The sequence below is a fragment of the Denticeps clupeoides genome, chromosome 20 (genome assembly GCF_900700375.1).
Source record: "Denticeps clupeoides chromosome 20, fDenClu1.1, whole genome shotgun sequence".
NCBI classification, from domain to species: Eukaryota; Metazoa; Chordata; class Actinopteri; order Clupeiformes; family Denticipitidae; genus Denticeps; species Denticeps clupeoides.
This window is the reverse complement of record NC_041726.1, coordinates 12,209,566-12,230,189: the sequence shown is the minus strand read 5'-3', so window position 1 is coordinate 12,230,189 and position 20,624 is coordinate 12,209,566. Positions and strand designations below refer to the sequence as shown.

The following is a 20,624-nucleotide window of genomic DNA, read 5'->3' as shown; positions in this document are numbered from 1 at the left end:
GCGTCTTTCCTACTGTATCCTACAGTGTAACTGGCGTCGGGAAGGAATGGAATATTAATTTAACGTATGAACATGAGCACAAATCTTCGCTCAGTCATGCAAGAATAGAAAACCACGGAGAGAATTCAACATGTACACCAGCACGAGTCCATTCGGATGTCAGCTTCCCATAATCAGCAGGTAGAGCTGTGTTCATGTCCATGTCCCCAGCTGGGTTTAAGAGTCCACATCTGATAAGGAAAAATAACGGAACGTTGTAATAACGTGTGATGAAATTAAACACTGATGTAAGAGCTTTGCAGTAAATATTGTGGAATTTTCTCAAATTATTATTGTGTAATGTATATTATGATAGAATGTAATATTGTTATACGTCATGTTAACAGTTTCAGCCAGTCACGCTAATCATTTGTAAAAACTGATTATGACATTTTCACTCGTCCTTTTAGTCCCCACAGCAGGTCTGGTATCATTTCATGGTAAAATTCATCCAAAATCTTGCAATCTTATTTGCCCCTTTTGTATGCCTGCATACTGTATGTATTGCGTATTTACATTTCCTTTCAACCTTATTGGATGGGCCAGGTTTGTCATCGTTCACTCATACTCAATAAAAAGCGATCCCCGACACTTAGTGTCACGGATCGGGTCAGTCGTGTTCGGCCTCCTGGGAGGAACGTGTGAACAAACCAATAAGACAAATACAAACGGAGACCAAGCTGAAAAAGAGAGATCCATCTTTTTTATTTCATTTTTTTTTTGCTGCTGTCTGGCATGTATGGTTACATCGCCTTATTTCACTGCTATCACACTTATTTAAATAATGAAATCGGAGAGAAATCTCTTTTTCCTAGGACACACACAGGTTGTTTGTATTTTTTCTTCTTCTTTTCAACAGGGGATGGGGTGAGGGTTGAGAGAAGCAGGGAGGGAGGGAGGATTTTGCACGCCATTCACAGACAGACAGACAGACAGGGACAGACGGCCAAGGGGGGGGGGTCAAGGGTTTGGGAAGCGTTGCAGGAGAGAGGGATGTGGAGAGGAGGATAAAAATAGTGAAACGGGCGTGGTGTGCTTTGTCATGTGAGAACAACAAATGAACAAAAACAAAAATAACGAAACAACAAGCAGTTCTCAGGAGAAAACCGAAAATGAAACGCAAGTAAAAAATGTCCAACATTTGTTTAAAAAAAACAAAACAATCGGTTGTCTATCAAAAAACAACAACAACACTGTGGCAGGAAAACCAGACGAGGGGGGGCAGAGGGCGGGGCTTTAAGGGGGTGTGGCAGGTTGTGGAGGAGGTGCCATCCATTTCCCCCTGTAGGGGGAGTCAGTGAGCGGATCGGTGGTGAATCGAAGTAGAATCTTGAACTCTATTTTACAGTAACGCTCCTAGAGAAGTTACGCTCGGTGTGCAGGTATGGGACTGACAGCATGAGAGCGAGATGGACAGAGAAAGAGAGTCAGAAAGAGGCGTGGTAGGAGGCGGGATCTAAACGCAGCTGCCCGTTCTCAGACACAGAATAGTGACACCAGCTTATAGAAACAGACCAGTGTAAGTAAATGCACATTTCGTGTAGTAACAGTAATGCTAACAGTGTAATAAACGTCACAACAGTGTTGGCAGACTAAGCTGTAGTCTTTGGGTAGAAAAACAAAAAAAGGACAGAGGACGGAGGCGGAGGCAACGGGCGTCGATCCTCCTCTCCTCCTCTGCCGTTGGTCCTCTCGTCGTCTTGGCAGTTCTTCTTGTTTCCCGGTGGCAGGGAGAGAGTGGGAGATTTGTGATGTTCACCGGAGTGGAGTTGTGTAATGACCCGTGTGGGGAGAGAGGAGGAGGATGGAGAGAAACGAGTGGAGGGATGGAATGCAAGAGAGAGTAAAAGACAGAGAGAGTGAGAGATGGGGATGAACGTGAAGAGTTTAGAATGTTGTGATAATTTAATAGTAGGTCTCCTTCTCCACCCAACCTAAAGAGAAAGAGAAGAATTATACATCAATTATCGCCAATTACATGATCTCACCCGATTATTTCAAATACTCGTCAATAGGAAATAACATACAACAAGAAAACAATTAATACAATGGACTGGATTAAGTAAAATTTAAGTAAAGTTAAGTAAACTTCAACCACATTTGAGAGTATATGTAAAGGCCACAGGGAATTGACAGAAATTGCTTTTGCATGGTTTTATTTGGTTTGTTTTGCTCTTGATTGTCCAACAAATAACAAGATATTTTTCTTTTACATAACAGAAAAGCAACATAACAATAATTATTATTTTTGTTGTCTTTTCTGTCTTAAATCTGAACCTACCTGCCTCATTCTAATGCAACCAGCGTCCAATCAAAACGTAATATTCAACCAGACTGTGGTATATAGACACCACACATGAGTAAATGTCAGTGGAGCTTGTGTGTGTCTGGAGTGTGACGTACCTCCTGGGTTTCTACGCAGGATGAGTTTTCGGATCTCATCATAAACAAAGATGAGGAAACTGTAAGGGAACGCGCAGAACCACCAGCTTGGTCTAAGAGATAATGAAGAAATACAGACATAGAAAAAAAAAAGGACAAAATGCAAATTGTGTCAATCATCTACTGTGCAGTAGAGAGATAATTAGTGGCAACAGTGACTAGCGCGCCGTACAGAAACTGAGGTTTTTCTGTGCTCCACCCCTAGAGGGCGCCAGCACTATGAGATTAAATGGTGCTCACTTCAGCGGGTACATCCTAAGCGCCACATCCATGCCAGGGCAGTAGGAGAGGAAGGCAGCAAGGGCCGTCTCCTCGAACAGGCCAAAGATCAGGATTTTATTCCTGTTGAGACACACATGGTGGCAATGATCAGAATTAACAAGAAGTGGAAGATTTACAGAGAGAACAAATAAATGACAAACAAACGAATGAACCCAGACTGAAAACAAAGGATAAGTGAATGGAAAGCGGTACTGACTTCATGCCCTGCTGGAAGACAGAGTTACGCCTGGTCTTGCAGATGATGACATCAGCCCACTGCACCACCACAATGCTGACGAAGAAGGCAGTGTGACAGGTGAACTCCACTATCTTCCGCTGCTCGTACGTCTGAAGAAGGGGGCTCGGGTTAGTGTACATCTTATTATACAAGTAAAACAAGAGTAAAATGAACTCCACAACATCCTTGGGAAGGATTTTAAGGAAACCTGTACTGATTTAAATGCTTTCTGCATAGCATACTTGAATAGAACTCTTTCAGCCGACAGAATATTACCAGTAAAAAAACAAAATTTGATTATTGCTTTGTAATCTGCATACTGACCCACTGCTGACCATAGCTGTCCTCAAGGTCGTTGTTGGAACGATCGTCCCAGTTGAGCCGGATACCCACCAGCAGGGATGGCAGGAAACCATTTTCTGCCAGAATCACAAAGTAGCTGAAAAACCCACCCAAGGCCTGGATCATACCTGCAGAGAGAGTGAAAAAAATACTAGAATTAGGAGATGAAAATCTAACCACTAGTATTGTGATTGTATAAAGTCTGTCTTTAGATGCATGTTATGTGTATGTCGGCGTGCTTCTCTACACACCGATCTGTCCATAGGCAATGCTGATCAGTCTCTCGTTCACCAGCTTGTCTCTGTGGGGGTTCCTGGGCTGGCGCTTCATAATGTCACTCTCAGCGGCCTCATAGGCCAGTGAGATGGCTGGCACCTGGGAACATGAGAGGTCATAAGTCCAATTTATGCATAAACTGAGTGTACCAATGTGCATGCAAGTGCTGTGAAAAGTGTTCTGAAAACAGTATTGGTGTCATGGTTGTGAAGAACCACTTTTAAATAACATCTGTGTTGCTGGTGCTGGGATTTGGACGAGATCTGGATTAAAAATTAAGGGGTGATTTTCTATATAGATCTGTTCTCAGCCTCTATTTTCATGTTACGTAACATGATTCTTATGTTAGGTATTGTGGGATATATTCATGAGAAAAGCATTCACAGAGACTAGGGGTGGAAGCCATTTTGAAGAATCCAACATAAGAAACATATCAGAAGAAAGTGAAGTATCAGAAGAAAGTTGTATCAGAAGAAAGTGAAGTATGTTTGATGATTTTTTTTTCATGGTATAATTCACGAGTGAATTATAAGAAGGGGTTCAGCATAAACCCTCAGGATTGCTGGAATCCATCTAACCCGTTGTCTAACTAAGGTGGTCAAGAGAAGCCAAGAGTTTGAAATGCTGCCATCACAGCATTTTTACATAACATCACGTGTGTTGTTTCTTACTCCAATGTCTTTATGTCTTTTGTTCTATAATGTAAAAAATCCTGACCAGTAAATGAGTAGGTGCATTACATCTCACTGGTGGGGTATCTGAAAAGATAGTGTAGTTAATTTGAAGCTATTCAAGCTATCTAGAAAAGATTCTTTTAAAAAGTGATTAAAAAGAACATATATTCTCCATTGTATGAGTGCTTCAGAATCCAGGATCTATTGTTTCATGGCTCTGATTATAAGCACTTGAATACCTGATTACACAGAAAAATACAGCCATAGAATTACAGGCACTTTTCTGTGGTTAGAAGTGCTATACCACGGTCTGCCACTACATTTACATTTACGTCCTTATCCAGAGCGACTTACAAACAGTAGTTACAGGGACAGTCCCCCCCTGGAGCAACTAAGGGTTAAAGTGTCTTGCTCAGGGACACAATGGTAGTAAGTGGGGTTTGAACCTGGGACTTCTGGTTCTTAGGCGAGTGTGTTACCCACTAGGCTACTACCACCCACTAGATGGTATTGTGTTAAAATGCAAGTTTCTGGTTACAAACCGAACATTCTATTTGTAGAAGTTAGCTGTTTTGGTAGATAGAAATTTCTACCATAAGAAGTTAGGCCATTAACTACAAAACGATGTGGACATAAAAAAGTGAAATTCATAATAAAATTCAAAATAAAAATTCAGGAATTTAGTAAGAAATACAGGAAGTGAAAGTGAAATTGTGATACAATTGCCTTAAGGCTTGTTCAATTAAACATGGACTTCAAGTGATCTGTCATTCCCACTGCTCTGTTTAACACAAATATAAGCCTGTAGGTGTAGTGTCAGAGGGCTGAAGTCTGGTTTGTGGGTGTGTGTGCCTCACCATGTCAGTGCCCAAGTCAATACAGAGGATGGTAATGGTGCCGAGAGGAAGGGGGATGTTGACCATAATAAAGAACAGGAAGGGGGTGATCTCTGGGATGTTGCTGGTCAGGGTGTAGGCAATGGACTTCTTCAGGTTGTCAAAGATCAGACGACCTGAAAGACACACAGAAGATATTTAGACCCTCCTAGACCCCTTCACCTCTTCATGCCTTTTTTCCCCACCTATTTTCTCTTCAGTGTTTTTTAAAGCTCCACCACACACATTTGTTCTCAGTCAAGAGTGATAGATCACACAAGTCATTTCTAGCACCAATTTTTTAACAGAGGGATAAAATCTTAAGAAGCACAATGCATTTCCAGGCTAAGGTTTATTGGTTGTTATTTATATTTTGTATTATTTAATAATACAGTTTAAAATGAATCCCAATGGTGTGTGAGAGTAAAAGGTTTGTATGCTCTCTGTCTCCCTCCCGATCTCTCACCCTCCTCTACTCCAGTAACAATGGAGGCAAAGTTGTCATCCAGCAAGATCATGTCAGCGGCCTGTTTGGAGACGTCTGACCCGGAGATTCCCATGGCAACACCGATGTCAGCCTTCTTCAGAGCGGGAGAGTCATTGACACCATCTCCAGTCACGGCCACAATAGCACCCTGAGAGAAAAAGAGATTTTTATCAGCATTGGTATGAATGCTATAGAATCAGAGTTGGGTAGAGCAGCCAAAAATGTAGCTCAAGTCTGAGTAGCGTTACTCCAAAATAATAATACTCAAGTACAATAGTAGTCATCCAAACAATCACTTAAGCAAGAGCACAAAAGTATGTAGTGATAAAACTAATCAAGTACTGAGTAACTGTTTGAAATAGTTTTTTAGAAACAATGTATTCGGCCAGAAAATATATAAATGTTATAAGTGTACTATTTCCTAATAATAATAAAAACTAAATTTACCAAAATGTTCACATTTACATTTACAGAATTTGCCCTTATCCAGAGCGACTTACAATCAGTAGTTTTAGCAATGGAGGCAGTTGCATCTGCCATTTTTGCCCGCAAGTTTGTGTGAATTGTGAAATGTGTTAGATCTACTGGTAGCATATAAATGTTTAAAAAAGTAACAAGTCGAGTGTTGCTCAATGTAGTAAGCAGTAAGACTAAGGTTTCTTATTCACAAATGTACTCAAGTAAAAGTAAAAAAGTAAAAAAAAGTATTGCTTTACAAAACTACTCCTAAAGTACATCTTTTTCAAAAAGTTACTCAAGTAAATCTAACGGAGGAAATGTAACTCGTTACTGCCCACCTTTGTATATAACCAGGATTTATGATTAATGGAGAAAAAGGAATTTAAAAAGGCAGAGGGAGGTGGAGGGTGGTGTACCTGTCTCTGGCAGCCCTCTACAATGATGAGCTTCTGCTGTGGGGACGTTCTGGCAAATACGATCTCAGTGTGGTTCTTCAGCACCTCGTCCATCTGTTCCTGAGACAGATCCTTCAGGTCCGAGCCGTGGATCACACAAGCTTTAGCATCCCTGGTACACACAGTGAAAAACGCGTTAAAAAAACAAGTGCCTCTGAATGTTGAAAATAGATAAAAGAGCTTGTTTTTCTGATCTGAGGAACATCTGACTAGATCAGATATGTATGTGTGAGGAAATTAATAATTGCAAACCTTGTCTACAAGAGCAAGTGAAACACTCGCACCATAACTTTCCTTGTTTTTTAGCACATCTTTTATGGTTTTGTTATTTTTGCTACGTTCAATGCCAGTGTTGCCAGCAGGAACTCAACCAGCTGATGGACATTTTGTACGTGACTGCAGGAGACATGTGAAGTTAAGTCTCCTATGCATGTGCCTGTACGTTACCTGGGGTTGACCTGGCTGACGGGGATGTTGAGTCGGGCGGCGATGTCCTCCACTGTCTCGTTGCCCTCAGAGATGATGCCCACGCCCTTGGCAATGGCCTTAGCAGTGATGGGATGGTCTCCGGTCACCATGATAACTTTGATGCCAGCAGAGCGGCACTTGCCCACGGCGTCAGGTACGGCTGCACGTGGGGGGTCGATCATGGACATGAGTCCAACGAAGCACAGGTTGTCCGTCTGGAAGTTGACATCGTCGGTGTCAAAGGCGAAGCCTTTGGGGTATTTGTCTTCTGGTAGGAGCAAGTGGCAGAAACCTGGAGAGATAAAATGTTAACTAGTTACCTTTTTGATATAATAAAACCTGGGTTAACATTTTTTTTTTTTTGTCTCTCACCCAGGACTCTTTCCCCCAGTCCTCCAAGCTCCAGATAGGCATTCTGGAAGGCCTCCTTCATCTCCTCATCCATGGGCTGCTCTTTGCCCTGCAGCAAAATGGTGGAGCAGCGATCCAGGATCCTCTCTGGTGCCCCCTTCATCACCAGCAGGTAGCGGTTATCGTCGGCTTCCTCCGTCTCGTGCACGGACAGCTGGGAAAAAATGCTGTATTTTTACGAAATGAAACAAATGTATCTCGCCTCAGTGGCAGTTTTCCCTGTTGTTATTCTTTTTTTGTATAGCCATACCCATCGTCAACACCATGATGTTCCAGGGATATAAAAACCACTTTTATATCAGATTAACATCATTTAAAAAATATCTGTTAATGCTATAGAACAGAAAAGACGTTTTGTAATTGTGTTGACGTCAGAGGCTAACAAGTTGGCACTGTTTTTTTTGCGAATGACTCCCTGAGCAACGGAAGGAGAATGGACATCTTACTAAACACCTAGAGATGTAGCTGTGTGTGTGGAACTGAACCTGTCATGAGCCGCCCGGGTCGGCAGGAGGATTATTATTCACCAGAGACGCTGGTCTTTTTATAGTAATATTGTTTTTAACAAATGATATATATTCTGAGGGGACGTATGAAGGCCAGCTGGAGCTGTTTGACAGATATGTCGATCTGAAAAAATCTGAAGTCATTAATGCCCTGGTTTGTGAGTCAGTTTTACAAACCCAGTCCAACAAGGTCAAAGTCTGTGAATGACGGAACCAACAAACTTGCTAATAAAGTGCAAAGAGTTTGAGCACAAACCTGGTACTTGTTGGTGGAGTTGAATGGGATCTCGGCCACCTTCTTGTACTTGTCTCTCATGGCTTTGACGGAGCCACAGGACAGCTCGATACACTTGAGCAGGGCTGATTCGGAGGCATCTCCGGCCACGTCCCTCTTCAGGATGGGTAGAGACTCCTGTCCCGCCTTGAACGCGGCACGGTTGCACAGAGCAGCGATGCGGGCCAGAGACACCCACGTCACCGAGCTCTTATCAAAAGAAGTACCTGCAAATAGGGACCAAAAATATATAATTACAAATTCAGCATCTAATGATCATTCTATCTACTTATATAGACATGATTTGTAATACTAAATTGTCTAATCAAAGCAATTTCCTTCCTTACCAGACTGGTCCTCGGTGGTGTCGGCCTCGTGGATCTGGTTGTCAAACCACATGTGGGCCACGGTCATGCGGTTCTGGGTCAGGGTGCCTGTCTTGTCAGAGCAGATGGTGGAGGTGGAGCCCAGCGTCTCTACGGCCTCCAGATTCTTCACCAGGCAGTTCTTGCGGGCCATGCGCTTGGCAGTTAGGGTGAGACACACCTAGAGAATGTAAGAAAGGAAGAAAGAAAGAAAGAAAGAAGGCACACAACAAACAAAGGAAAGAAACAGTGTAAAAGAGCAGATGAAAAGAAATAAAGATAAAAAAATGAGGTGAAGAAAGTGAGGAGCAGGCAGGAAAGTAAGAAGAGAGAATCAGAGAGGAATCAGTACCAGACAGGTCCCATAGACTCATGTATACAGAGAGCAGTGCAAAAAATACCGTTTATACTATGGTAGCATAGTAAAGTACTTTAGTAGAACATAGAGTTGTGTATTAGAATAAAGTACCATAGACTTTAAGCACAGTACAGCCCATAGAAGCAGAAACAGTGGAGCCTCAGGCACAACAGCCAAGCAAAAGAGTACAGAGCAGCCATGAAGCACAGCACATGCCAAAAATGTTGCATTCAGCAGCAATTTAGTTCACGTTCAAACTATAATGTACCGGATTTAATGATTTTAACAACGAGAGTCTGAAAAAGAACAGAGACAGGAAAAGACACAAAAAGAGAGAGAGAGAGAGAGAAGAGCGACAGTCACGCACACAGAGTCACAGAGCCACATGTGCAGAGTCACAGTTGAGACACAGGAGAGAGGGAGAGATCGAGAGAGACACTCATTGACAAAAAGCACATATATCACCACGGGAAGTACAAAAACAAACATAAGGATCAAAGAGTCACATTCACAATCGATTCACAAAGAGAAACACGGAACAACGTCACTTCACAAACACGTCACTTTAAATAAATATACCGAAGAAACAGAAAAAAATCACAACAAGCCACAACGACAACTTCAAAGATGTCAATGTCAGTGTCACATACTACGATTGGGCAGATATTTAAGAGCAAGAAGACATTATCCCTTAGAGTTTCTATTTCTAGAGGTTTTTTTACGAAACTACTCATTTGTTTTTGTAAGGTTACACAACATTGTGTAATGGACAAAATGCACTTTTAAGGTACACAGACCATCATATAGATAAGTAGGCTACACCAGTAGATGGCGCCAAATACAACACAGTGTTTTAAGTGAGCTGGTCACCTGTGCTTTCAATTCATTTTCTGTGTAAAAATAAGATTTTGAAAGGGGGAGCTTGTACTATATTCGAGTCAAAGTAGACAGAATCAAACATAATCTGGACATTTAATATGGAAATAATCAATAATCTCCTCAACCCACAGACACTGACAGTAAAGTCTCACAAACACACACAGACCAACACAGACAGACTTACAGTGACAGTAGCCAGTAGACCCTCCGGCACATTGGCCACAATGATGCCAATAAGGAAGATGACAGCCTCCAGCCAGCTGTAGCCCAGAATGATGGAGAGAATGAAAAAGGTGACGCCCAGGAAAACCGCCACTCCCGTGATGATGTGGATGAAATGCTCAATCTCTTTAGCAATGGGTGTCTTGCCGGTCTCCAGGCCAGAGGTGAGGGTGGCGATGCGGCCCATGACAGTGCGGTCACCAGTGCAGACAACGATGCCACGGGCGGTGCCTGAGAGAGAAGAGCATTCATTTTATTCCCCAAACGACTGAAATATATTGAAGAAATATTTAGCAAACAACAACGAAATCGTTTCAAAGGTGCTGCAGCAGTGCAGATGGACAAATATAGCTTCATAGCATATTATAATAATGCAATCATAAAAGCAATTGTGCAATACTTATTTCAACCACATGGTGGAAGCAGAGCTGTCATTTCCACACTCAAGCGGCATCATCGCTGACTGTCAAGTAAAGTGCCAGCATATGCAGCTCATCACCCCCCTGACCCGAGTTGAGCCAGCCATTCATACCCACATTCAGAGCCACAGCACAGAGGAGCTGACGGGGCGAGAGATTAAAGGTGACAGGGTGTGGAAAAAACAGAGAAAGGAAAGACAGGAAGGTGTGGAGGAAAGCAGCCGAAAGTGAGAGGAACTGCAGCACCAAACATGAAGCGCTGACAGTGACAACATTTTAGTTGAGTGAGAACGAGAGCAAGAGGGAGGGAGAGGAGAAGCGTGGGTGCTGGAAAAGTGCAACATCAGATGGGGAGCGAAAGAGACCGAGGCTGTTGCCATGGCAGCGATTTTCCGTTCAGCTGGTTCAGGAGCAGAGAGGACAGTGGCGGACAGAGGAGCTGAAGTGACACAGAAATGGAGGAAAAGAGGGATTGTCTGACAGAGGGAGGGGTCTGGGATGCTGTTTCTATGGTGACCATACCTTCAACACAGTTGGTGGAGAAGAATGCAATGTTGCGGGTTTCCAGAGGGTTGTCATGGGTGCAGTCAGGTGACCTGGTCTGAGGCTCTGATTCTCCAGTCAGAGAGGAGTTGTCCACCTTGGAGAAAAATGTGTTTTTCCCATGAAGCATTCATGAAATACACCACATTTATATCATTTTATGAGCTTGTAGTAAATTCAGTTTTTTTTTTATTATTTCTATGATAAGCCAATACCTAAATCAATAGCAGTGCATTTTAAAGTGATCATGCACATTGATCATGTTAAATTATGGTGTTGGTCCAGAGGCTGGTCCTTTTGATGTTATCTTGAAACCATTTCTAAATGGCCTTAAATTTATCAACGGCAGTGTACGTACCAGATTTCTGTATTCTGAATGTGCATCAGGAATGTAATTTAAAAAAGATTCAGGGGAAATCAGGGAAATCCACCTGTTCCCTCCATGCACCCTGGGTGTATGTATGGCTCTTTGTGTAAAATGATGCATTTGTGTACACAGAATTGTCATTTTGAGACACAACAAGCATGGCACACAGAGTTTGCCACCACTGTGTACCTTGCAGCCATGAGCTGAGATGATTCTCAAGTCAGCAGGAATCCTGTCTCCACCCTTCACCTCCACCAGGTCTCCTGCCACCACCTCCTCTGCATTAATCTGCAGCTTCTCACCCTCACGGATAACCAGCGCTTGCTGTGGGCAGACAGAGGGGTGTTCATTACAACTCATTACTGCACAAAAGCCCAAATCAGCCCACAATAATCTGTAACAATCACAAATTGAACAGAAAATATTATGGTCATTTTGGACTGCACATGATTGTAGGGCCGTGAAAAGAGGGTGGATCAAGTCTGGCCCGTGTACCTGGGGCACCATGTTCTTGAAGGACTCCATGATCTTTGAACTTTTGGCCTCCTGGAAATAGGAGAAGCAGCCGGTGATGATGACCACAGCGGAGAGCACGATGCCCAGATACAGCTGAAACCAAGAGAAAAAACACTGTTTTAGTAAAAAATGATTTGTATGTGTCATATATTTATTCAAGACAAATTAACAATATTTTTCTGATCCGTATGAATAATAATAATCCATAAGACAGGCATAGAAAATCTTATTTAAAATGTATGTTATGTAATTATTCACCAATGAGTGTGTATGTGTGTGCAATTAAAAGTGTGTGTCCCTCTCCCTCACATTGTCTCCTGCTGGCTCGTCCTCAGTAGCAGCCTGGATGGCATAGGCCAGGAAGCAGAGGATGGCGCCGATCCACAGTAGGATGGAGAAGCCCCCGAACAGCTGTCTGCAGAACTTCACCCACTCGGGGGTGGTGGGGGGCGGGGTGAGGGCGTTGGGTCCGTCACGAGCCAGATACTCGGCTGCCCTGGCATTGGTCAGACCCTGTGGGAGAAGAGGAAAGCGTTATGCTGTGTCTGTAAGGTACGTATGAGTAAGTTATCCTCTGTGAAACTGATCCCTGCAGGCTGCTCCCATGTATAAGAACCTTGTCTTTCCATAACAGCATATCAAGCAAATTAGGACAAAGCGGCCAAAATGTAGTGGGTTCTGACCATCCATTGCAAAGATTCATTTTTATAAAATGATTTTCTTGACTTTTTAATTACTCTGAGGCTAATTTTCATGACCATACGTTATCTGAAATTTGTGCAAATGTAAATAAAAACACAAAAAGTCAAATTTACCAAAATATTGTTCAACTAAACTAATGAAAATGGGTTTGGGCATAGATCATCTGTAATTAACATTTAAAAAAGGACATTTAAAAGGACACAAGCTGCTGTGGTGCTGGAATATGGAAGCAACCCACGCAGCACCATGTGAAGTGGTTCACTATGTAAAGCCAGCAAAGATACTACAGACCTGCGCTTGTTTTAAACGTTGTACTTGAAAATTGTATTGGGGTCAGTGAGCAAATGAATGCTCACAAACTAGGTAGGAACTCAAGGTCGTACCTGCACAATGTCAGTGTTGTACTTCCGACAGACCTCCTCTATGGACATCTTATGTTCCGTCTGAGAGACAGAGAGAGAGAGAGAGAGAGAGAGAGAGATCTTTCAGAATGCTGGATTAACCTTATTAATCCGTTTCAACTGTATGCTTCAGGGCAGTGGAGACTACATCTGTCTAAACATCTGTTCTGAAATCAGCAACAAGATGTTCTGACATCATTTACAGTTTTGGCATTTTGCAGACGTCCTTATACAGAGGACCTTATAATCAGTAGTTACAGGGACAGTCCCCCTGGAGACACTCAGACACTTTAACCCAGCGAATCTGCATTCTTTGTAGATATGCCTGCATGCATATGTGTGTATCTAGAATCACTTATACATCGTTGATCTGTGCTCATATGGCATGTATGAATCTGCATTGTTCATTATTGAATACCAATGGATTATGTTATTGTTACAAGAACATATGAGTAAAGAATTTAGCATTTTTTGCATTTGTTATTAATACAGTATCTTGAGTGCGAATCCAGGATATTTAGGCTGCGGCTCTTACCAACGGAACTTCCTTCTTCAGGTCATCCAGGTCCTTTCCCCCCTTCTTCTTGGGAGATTCCTTCTCATCCTTGTCCTGCGTGGTGGCCACGCGGTAGCTGTCCGACCGTCCGTACTGCAACACATTCCCAGATAAATTTTACAAACCTGTTCAAGATTATTCTGATTTTAGTATATTTACATTTTTTGTTCATCAAATTAGCAAACACTAGAGCAAGGGTCAATGTAGAAATGAGTAAAATGATCATGGGATCGGACTGTTCATTTTTCGCAGTTGTTCATGCCCACATTCACTGCCACAGCACAGAGGAGCAGACATTTTTGTTATTGCGACGTTTTCAGTAATCGATCGAAGGTTATACCGAGCCGTGAGCTGTGTTGTCATGTTTCCCCAGTCTGTTGAGATCTATTTAAAAATTGAGACAGAAACTGGGCCAAGCCTCAGACATCTAGAAGACTCCAAAGAACCCTCATGAATTTAATCAGCTGAAAATAGTTTTTATCTTGACATCAGTCTTTTCAGTACACCACAGGGCTGAGAACTCACAAAACCATCAGCATTAAAAAATATGATGCCTTTAATAGCTGGGTGGCAGAACAGCTTAATTGCAAGAAGAATGTTGGTTTTGGTTGGAGTTGTCATCACCGAAACCTCACGCAGCATCGGGGACTTCAAGCCAGAAAGAAAGCACACAAACATTCAGATCAAGTGTGTATGTATGTGTTCGTGAATTTGAGGTGGTCGTGAACTGTAAAAAACGGTGTGGCTCATCTGTGTAATATTGTGGTATGTGTGCAACTTCCAATGCCTAGTGGTCTGGTGGTTAAGGAAGCGGCCACCTAATCATAAGGTTGCAGGTTCGAAGGGGCGCCTTTCATGGCTGCCCTCTGCTCACCAAGGGTGATGGTTAAAAGCAGAGGACACATTTCGTTGTGCCACCGTGTGCTGTGCTGCAGTGTATCACAATGACAATCACTTCACTTTCACTTATGTTTACATGTGCTTATAGCTCGGTGAGGATGATAAATTAATGGGGACTGTTTGCTCCTCCGTACATAAATTAAATAAATTAGAGAAACTTCCTAGGCTAAAAATGATTTATTCTATGGTTTAGTGAAGTTGACTGGTCTGGTCATACAGAGATTGTTACACAATAACACATTTATAACAACACAATAGGTCCCCACCAAGAAATAAAAAGTGTGTGTATATGTGTGTGAGTGTGTGTGGCCGCAGAATCAGTAGGGCCATCTGTCGTGAGCTCCCCCGTGACCCATCATCTGGCTGTGATAGTAACAGAGGATTACGTCTGTTTACTATTGGCCAGGATTAACCTACTGAACAACAGTAAATCCCACTCTCTCCTCCCCTTCATCCATCACTCCAGCCTTTCTTCATTCACTCTCATGGTCAAGCTAGCAACCCCTCACCTTACACACCACATACGAGGCGCAGTGAAAAAGCTGCAAGTGCAAAAATCATTTAAGGGCGTGTCCTGTCACGTGATCCCACTCACATGACCAGGAGTACAGTGGAAACCAGGTGACGCGACTCCTTTAAAAGGGCAAGATGGCCGCTCAGTCATTGAATGCCTTCGTTTGGACTCAGAGACTCAGCTCCTGTCCTGCCTCCCAGTTTTCTCGTCTCGTTTTGTCTTTTTTTTTTTTCGACATCCATGGATCACTGTACTGTCTCGCCTTGGGTTCGTGACATGTCCAAGTCCAACACAAGGCAGAAGATGTTGTCGGAATTCACTTACTTATTCAACGGTGTCTTTTGGGGTGTAACATAATAAACCAATAAGAATGGCACATCACTTCGCCTTTAAAAGACCTTTGACTGGTTTCTGAACCACTTCCAATGCCATGCAGCGTAAATGATCATTTATCAACACACCACTGACTACAGAAGTGCTCTATTTTGGTCAAAAGTTCGGTGTTTGCTGCCTTAATATGCCACTAATGCACCCAGCCACACCTCATTTTAATAAATAGAAGAGTAAAACAACCGCAAATAATGTGTTATTTTGGGGTCACGGGCGTGTGCATAGAAAATGAGCAACACTCCACGAGAAACAGTGCAACGCGAGCCTTAAAACCACGCCCCAGGTCCTTAAAACAAGGCCCACCGCGTGCATCTACTTGCCACGCTAGCTGTGTTTATTAGCGCATTCTATGTCCCGTCCAGACATCCGTTCACTGCCTTGTTTCGTGCAATGTTACTCCAACGTGTAGCTTCTGGTCAATAAAGAGCTGCTGTCTGGGATGTTTTACCAACCGACAAATACTACTAATAAGAAACAACAGGCGCCATTTTCAGCGCTGACTAGGCGTGGGGCGTGTTCGCTAGTGCAAGGTAGACGCCCCCAGGATTTACACGAATAGATAAAACAAAAAGGAACTGCTTGGTACTGTATCTTGAAGAAGAGAAACTAAACCCAGAACAATCGCACACACGCACTTTCTATTTAATTCTATTCTATTTAATTACGTAATAATAAATACGATGTATTTCTTACCTTTCACTAGTGAACGCGAAGCACGGCGCATAGTGATAAGTGAAAGAAGGGCGTCGCATGTTGAACGCCTCTCGGGCTGCTGCTCATGCTCACTCATTCATATTACGGGCTAACAGCCGCTGACCCCACTGCAGCCAGTGGCCGTGCGCTCGACTTGCTAGAAGGTTCCAGATGCTCAGCGATCCGGCACGATGGCGGAGTCGGCAGCTGGGTGGCTGCGGCAGGGCCCATTATCAGGCAGAATGTGACGAGCCGGCGCATGGGAAGGCGGCGGCGGCCAGAGCCATTTTCCGTTGATTTGATTTGGCCTCCTGAAGACATTTCTGGATGTCCTCGGCCGAGGAGCGGAGAGCCTTCCACAGCGGGCCTTCATGTCTCTCTTCGGCGTGTGTTTCCTGTATTACTTAAAGCCCTCCTGCGTGGATGCCGGGATGGATGCCATGTGTGTTGCATTTATTTCGGCTGCGCAACACAAATATGTGACGACCTGCAACAGTGTCCTCTTTACAGCAGGCTAACATGTCCTGCCACACTGCAAAATGGTTCAAGACAGGTCTGAGGAACACATTTACATTTAGAGCATTTATCAGACGTCCTTATCCAGAGCGACTTGCAATCAGTAGTTACAGGGGACAGTCCCCCCCTGGAGACACTCAGGGTTCGGTGTCTTGCTCAGGGACACAATGGTAGTAAGTGAGGTTTGAACCCGGGTCTTCTGGTTCACAGGCGAGTGTGTTACCCACTAGGCTACTACCACGTAGGGTGGAACGCAACACCAGAGCATTCCTTCAGAGGTCTAATGGAGTCCGTGCCTGGATGGGTGTGGGCTGATATTGTGGCCGAAGGGGAACCTACTCAATATCAGGCAGGTGGTCACAAATGCTTTGAAAATCTTAATCAATTCAATCTAATTTGCATGTAAACACAGAGAAAGTAATTCATGGTCACATGCTACGTCATGGCAACTCCTGCCTAATTAGATGTGTGTTTCAGTGCGCGTCTAGTTAAGTGTGATCAATATTGAAAATTCCATTATTGACCCAACGCTAGTGGGCGGACATCCTTTATCAAAAGATCGACACATCACGCCAACGCCACCCATGTAGGACTCTTGCGGGTTACGAGCTCGTGGCAACTAGGGAGTGGACGTTGTGATGGCTGCCGCACACCGGGCGATCCCAATCGATGGCGTCAAATCATGCGGGTGACATACATTAGGTGACAGCGAAATGCTAAAAGTACATTACGGTACACGAGTGGCGATTATCTGTCAAAAAACAGACGTATTGTACAATGTAGCTTTACTTGGAGTTACACTATGTGTGCTTTGCCCGTTCTTCTTTGTCTAAGACGACATCTACGATGACGTATTTGATGGCGTTTATGACGATTCGCTTTCACGTGCACGGCTAAGAAGATTGCAGCAGGCCTCAACTCTTTTTTTTTAATCCCTGGAAACGAGCAGAAAGATTTTGGAAATTTGAAGCATTTTGACCTGAAAAGGATTATATTAAATGTCAACTGGAGACATGTTGAAGATTAGAACAGAGACTAGTCCTATTTCAGTTGCCAGAAGCTCATCACATTTCAGCATCGCTCCCGGCAGTAATGCTGTAAAAACATGGCTTGATTTTCAGATAAACCTGTTTAAATATTTATTGTATATAATTGTCCCCGTCCTGCTCCCAGTGTCCCAATGGGCAGCCACCCTTTATTTCTAAAATTAGAAATAAAGCAAAGCAGAAGCACTTTCTTAGTGATTCGTTTTTTTTGGTTTTTCTGACTGTATAACCACGGATCGCCCACAGAGGACATTTAGGGGTCAGCCAGGAACAGGTAATTGATTACAGTGGGACGTCTTGGCCGGTCCACTGAGATCCCTCCCGGAAAACCGCCATGTCGCCTGTGCTGCCGGAGCAGCTCACTTAAAACGTTCCGTATCGTCCAGGCCGCCATCTTGTTTTTCGTCTCAACCAGAAGGGGCCTGCGGCTGACCTCAGCGTCGTCCGCACCAGGTGACAGAGGAGGGGCGCATTTCAAATACGACCAACTCAACGTGTCGTCCCAGCAGCTGGGATTGGGGTGACCCTGAAATCCGATCGTTATGGACGTCACTCTCACACACACATCGGGCAGAGATCCTCCATCTGTCAGAAGAGATGGTCTATTGATTGGACTATATATATAAATCCTCCTTTCTTTCCTCTCTCTCTCTCTCGGCCTGACTCACAGCTCGCTCCACCAGTCTCCGCCTCCTCCATCTTACATAACACGGCGGCGGCAGGTAGATTAGAGGGGGCGGGTGTCCCTGGGGTGCCAGTGGACCTGAAACAAGCCCGGCAAACCACAGATCTGGCGACTCTCGGATCCGTTCCTTTTTATTTCTACATTTTGACTCCAGCTCCCTTTGGCCGACCTTCTCTGTGCACGACACCGCGAAATAAATCATTCCATCCATCGCAGCCACACCTGACTATTTGCCAGGTACCTGTCGACAGCGGGCATCCTCAAGGTGACACGAAACCCCGCCACGCCCACCCCCGTCCTCCTTCCCTCCCTCTCTCCGCTGGCGCCAGTCCGCAGGATGAGGAGAGACCTTCCTCCCGCCTCTCGCCGGGGAACCTCCGCGTATCGATCGGCCGCCCTGCGGTCACCTCCGCCTTCATCCCCACCCCCCACCACCCAGACGCCTCCAATCCCCGTCCACCGGCGGCCTCGGTCCCGCGGTTTCCCCCTCGGGCGCCGTGGCACCATTTCCAGCAGGGTGCACTCGCAAGCGCGTAATGTGATGGAGGATGTGAGCCGGAGCGGATGAGCTCTAATGGCTGAAGGACACGATCAGACGTTGTGGGAAGGTTATTACAGCCCCCCCGACACCCCCATACGATCGGTTTTAAGATGAAACGTGAAATTTGATTTCTTTTCGGGCACATCCTGGTTTTTTGGTTATGCGGGTGACGCCCAGGGTCTCGGGCAAACAGCCTTTTTGATTTTCACAACCCACAATGCGCGTTAATCCACCAAACGAAGAAGGAAAAGCCCCGATCTGCCCCAAATCCGGACCCTCCCCCACGCCCGGCGTGTCCGATGCGGCTTTTCCATTCCGAGTAATAATCACCGCGACACATGCGACGCTGTCAACACATGCCGAGCGGCACCGACCCCGACCCGGCTCTTCCTCTTCACGTTGATAAATCCGAGAAATGCTGTAAATGTGGGAATCGCGTGGTGAACATTACACGCGTGATATTCACATGTTGGAGGATTTTTGGAGGTTTTTTTCGGGTGGGGCGGGTTGGGCTCAGATGCCCGGGTACCAAATCCACCCCAACCCCGGAGACGCGGACATTCCTGCGTTTTGACAGGGAAAATGCGGAACAATTAACAGCAGCGGGTCCAGGTCCCCATCATCACCGCATGATGACGCACCGGCCAGGGTGCTAGACTGGGTATCTTACGGACCGCCGGTTTCATCTCTCTCACACACACACACACACACACTCACGCACACGCTACACATCCCGGGGAATCGGCGCGTTCCGTTTTACGCGCTGTGGCAAAAAAAAAAACCCCACAGAAATCCCCGTCGAAAGACGTGAAACATTTTTTTTTATGGAAAAAAGAGGCAGGATGAAGTTAATGTGCGTGTTATTATTCCCCTCCCCCCATTTTCGCCATTTATTCTGTAAGATCTGATTACGAATAATAATGTTTAAACCAACTGCGTGCATTGGGCATGTTATACTAGACATGTAGATAAAAGGAGCTTAACCAGTAACTTACCCTTATAAAAAAAAAAAAACATTATTAATAAGCACAATAATCATAATAATGTGGTGTTCTTACCCCCATGGCGGCGCACCGAGGCGGCTCAGTGTTTTTATGCGGACTGCGGTTTAATTCGGAGAAGCGCCGCTGGCGGGTTCTTGTCCAATTCGGGGATGGGGTGAGAACGGCGGCGGCGGCGGCGGCGCGTCAGGAAGCTTCGTGAACGCGACCTGCGGCGCAGCTGCACGCGCTGTGGAGGCGCACGGTGCGGCGAGTGGAAGCGGCGAGCGTATCCCTCCGCCGCGGACGGCGGACTGGGACCGCACCACTGCGCTGCGTTCGTGCGCGTCGCTCCGCCGATTAAAGCAGAGCCGGGCGATGGATGCGTTGCCAGCGTCGCGGAAGAAGACAAAAAAATAAAAAATAAAATACTGTGGGCGGCCTGCTTTAAAACTTGTAAACGACCCCCAGACTTGCTTGAATTACAGGTTGTACTGAACTGTTAGTGAACGTGAACGTAGAAGCTCTGAAACGACACTATTTAGAAAAAAGGCCATAACCACGAATTAAAGTGAAAGTGAAGTGATTGTCATTGTGAAACACTGCAGCACAGCACACGGTGACACAACGAAATATGTCCTCTGCATTTAACCCATCACCCTGAGTGAGCAGTGGGCAGCCATGACAAGTGCCCGGGGAGCAGTGTGTGGGGACGGTGCTTTACTCAGTGGCACCTCAGTGGCACCTTGGCGGATCGGGATTCGAACCAGAAACCTTCTGATTATGGGCCGCTTCCTTAACCGCTAGGCGGCCTAGGACCAGTC

At 44.8% G+C, this 20,624-nt stretch overlaps 1 protein-coding gene across 1 annotated transcript; it reads right to left on the bottom strand.

Annotated features, from left to right (window-relative positions):
* Positions 1-720: 720 nt before the first annotated feature.
* Positions 721-20,105, bottom strand: atp1a3a (ATPase Na+/K+ transporting subunit alpha 3a). Its single transcript, XM_028963682.1, has 21 exons — positions 19,879-20,105; positions 13,515-13,628; positions 12,962-13,021; positions 12,186-12,389; positions 11,856-11,969; positions 11,550-11,684; positions 10,973-11,090; positions 9,994-10,262; positions 8,555-8,753; positions 8,190-8,434; positions 7,389-7,581; positions 6,996-7,308; positions 6,510-6,660; positions 5,614-5,782; positions 5,130-5,284; positions 3,574-3,697; positions 3,305-3,450; positions 2,960-3,090; positions 2,722-2,823; positions 2,443-2,534; positions 721-1,973 (listed from the first exon to the last, which is right to left on the bottom strand). The coding sequence occupies exons 1-21, from the start codon at positions 19,882-19,884 to the stop codon at positions 1,945-1,947; spliced, it is 3,069 nt and encodes a 1,022-aa protein (XP_028819515.1). The 5' UTR covers positions 19,885-20,105; the 3' UTR covers positions 721-1,944.
* Positions 20,106-20,624: the final 519 nt, after the last annotated feature.

What these genes read in the sequence shown, in the direction of transcription:
- atp1a3a (XM_028963682.1), bottom strand. An exon ending in ACAACACTGACATTGTGCAG is followed by an intron (nt 12,390 to 12,961) that starts GTACGACCTTGA and finishes CTTCTCCCACAG; the next exon opens with GGTCTGACCAATGCCAGGGC. An exon ending in ACGAGCCAGCAGGAGACAAT is followed by an intron (nt 11,970 to 12,185) that starts GTGAGGGAGAGG and finishes TCTTGGTTTCAG; the next exon opens with CTGTATCTGGGCATCGTGCT.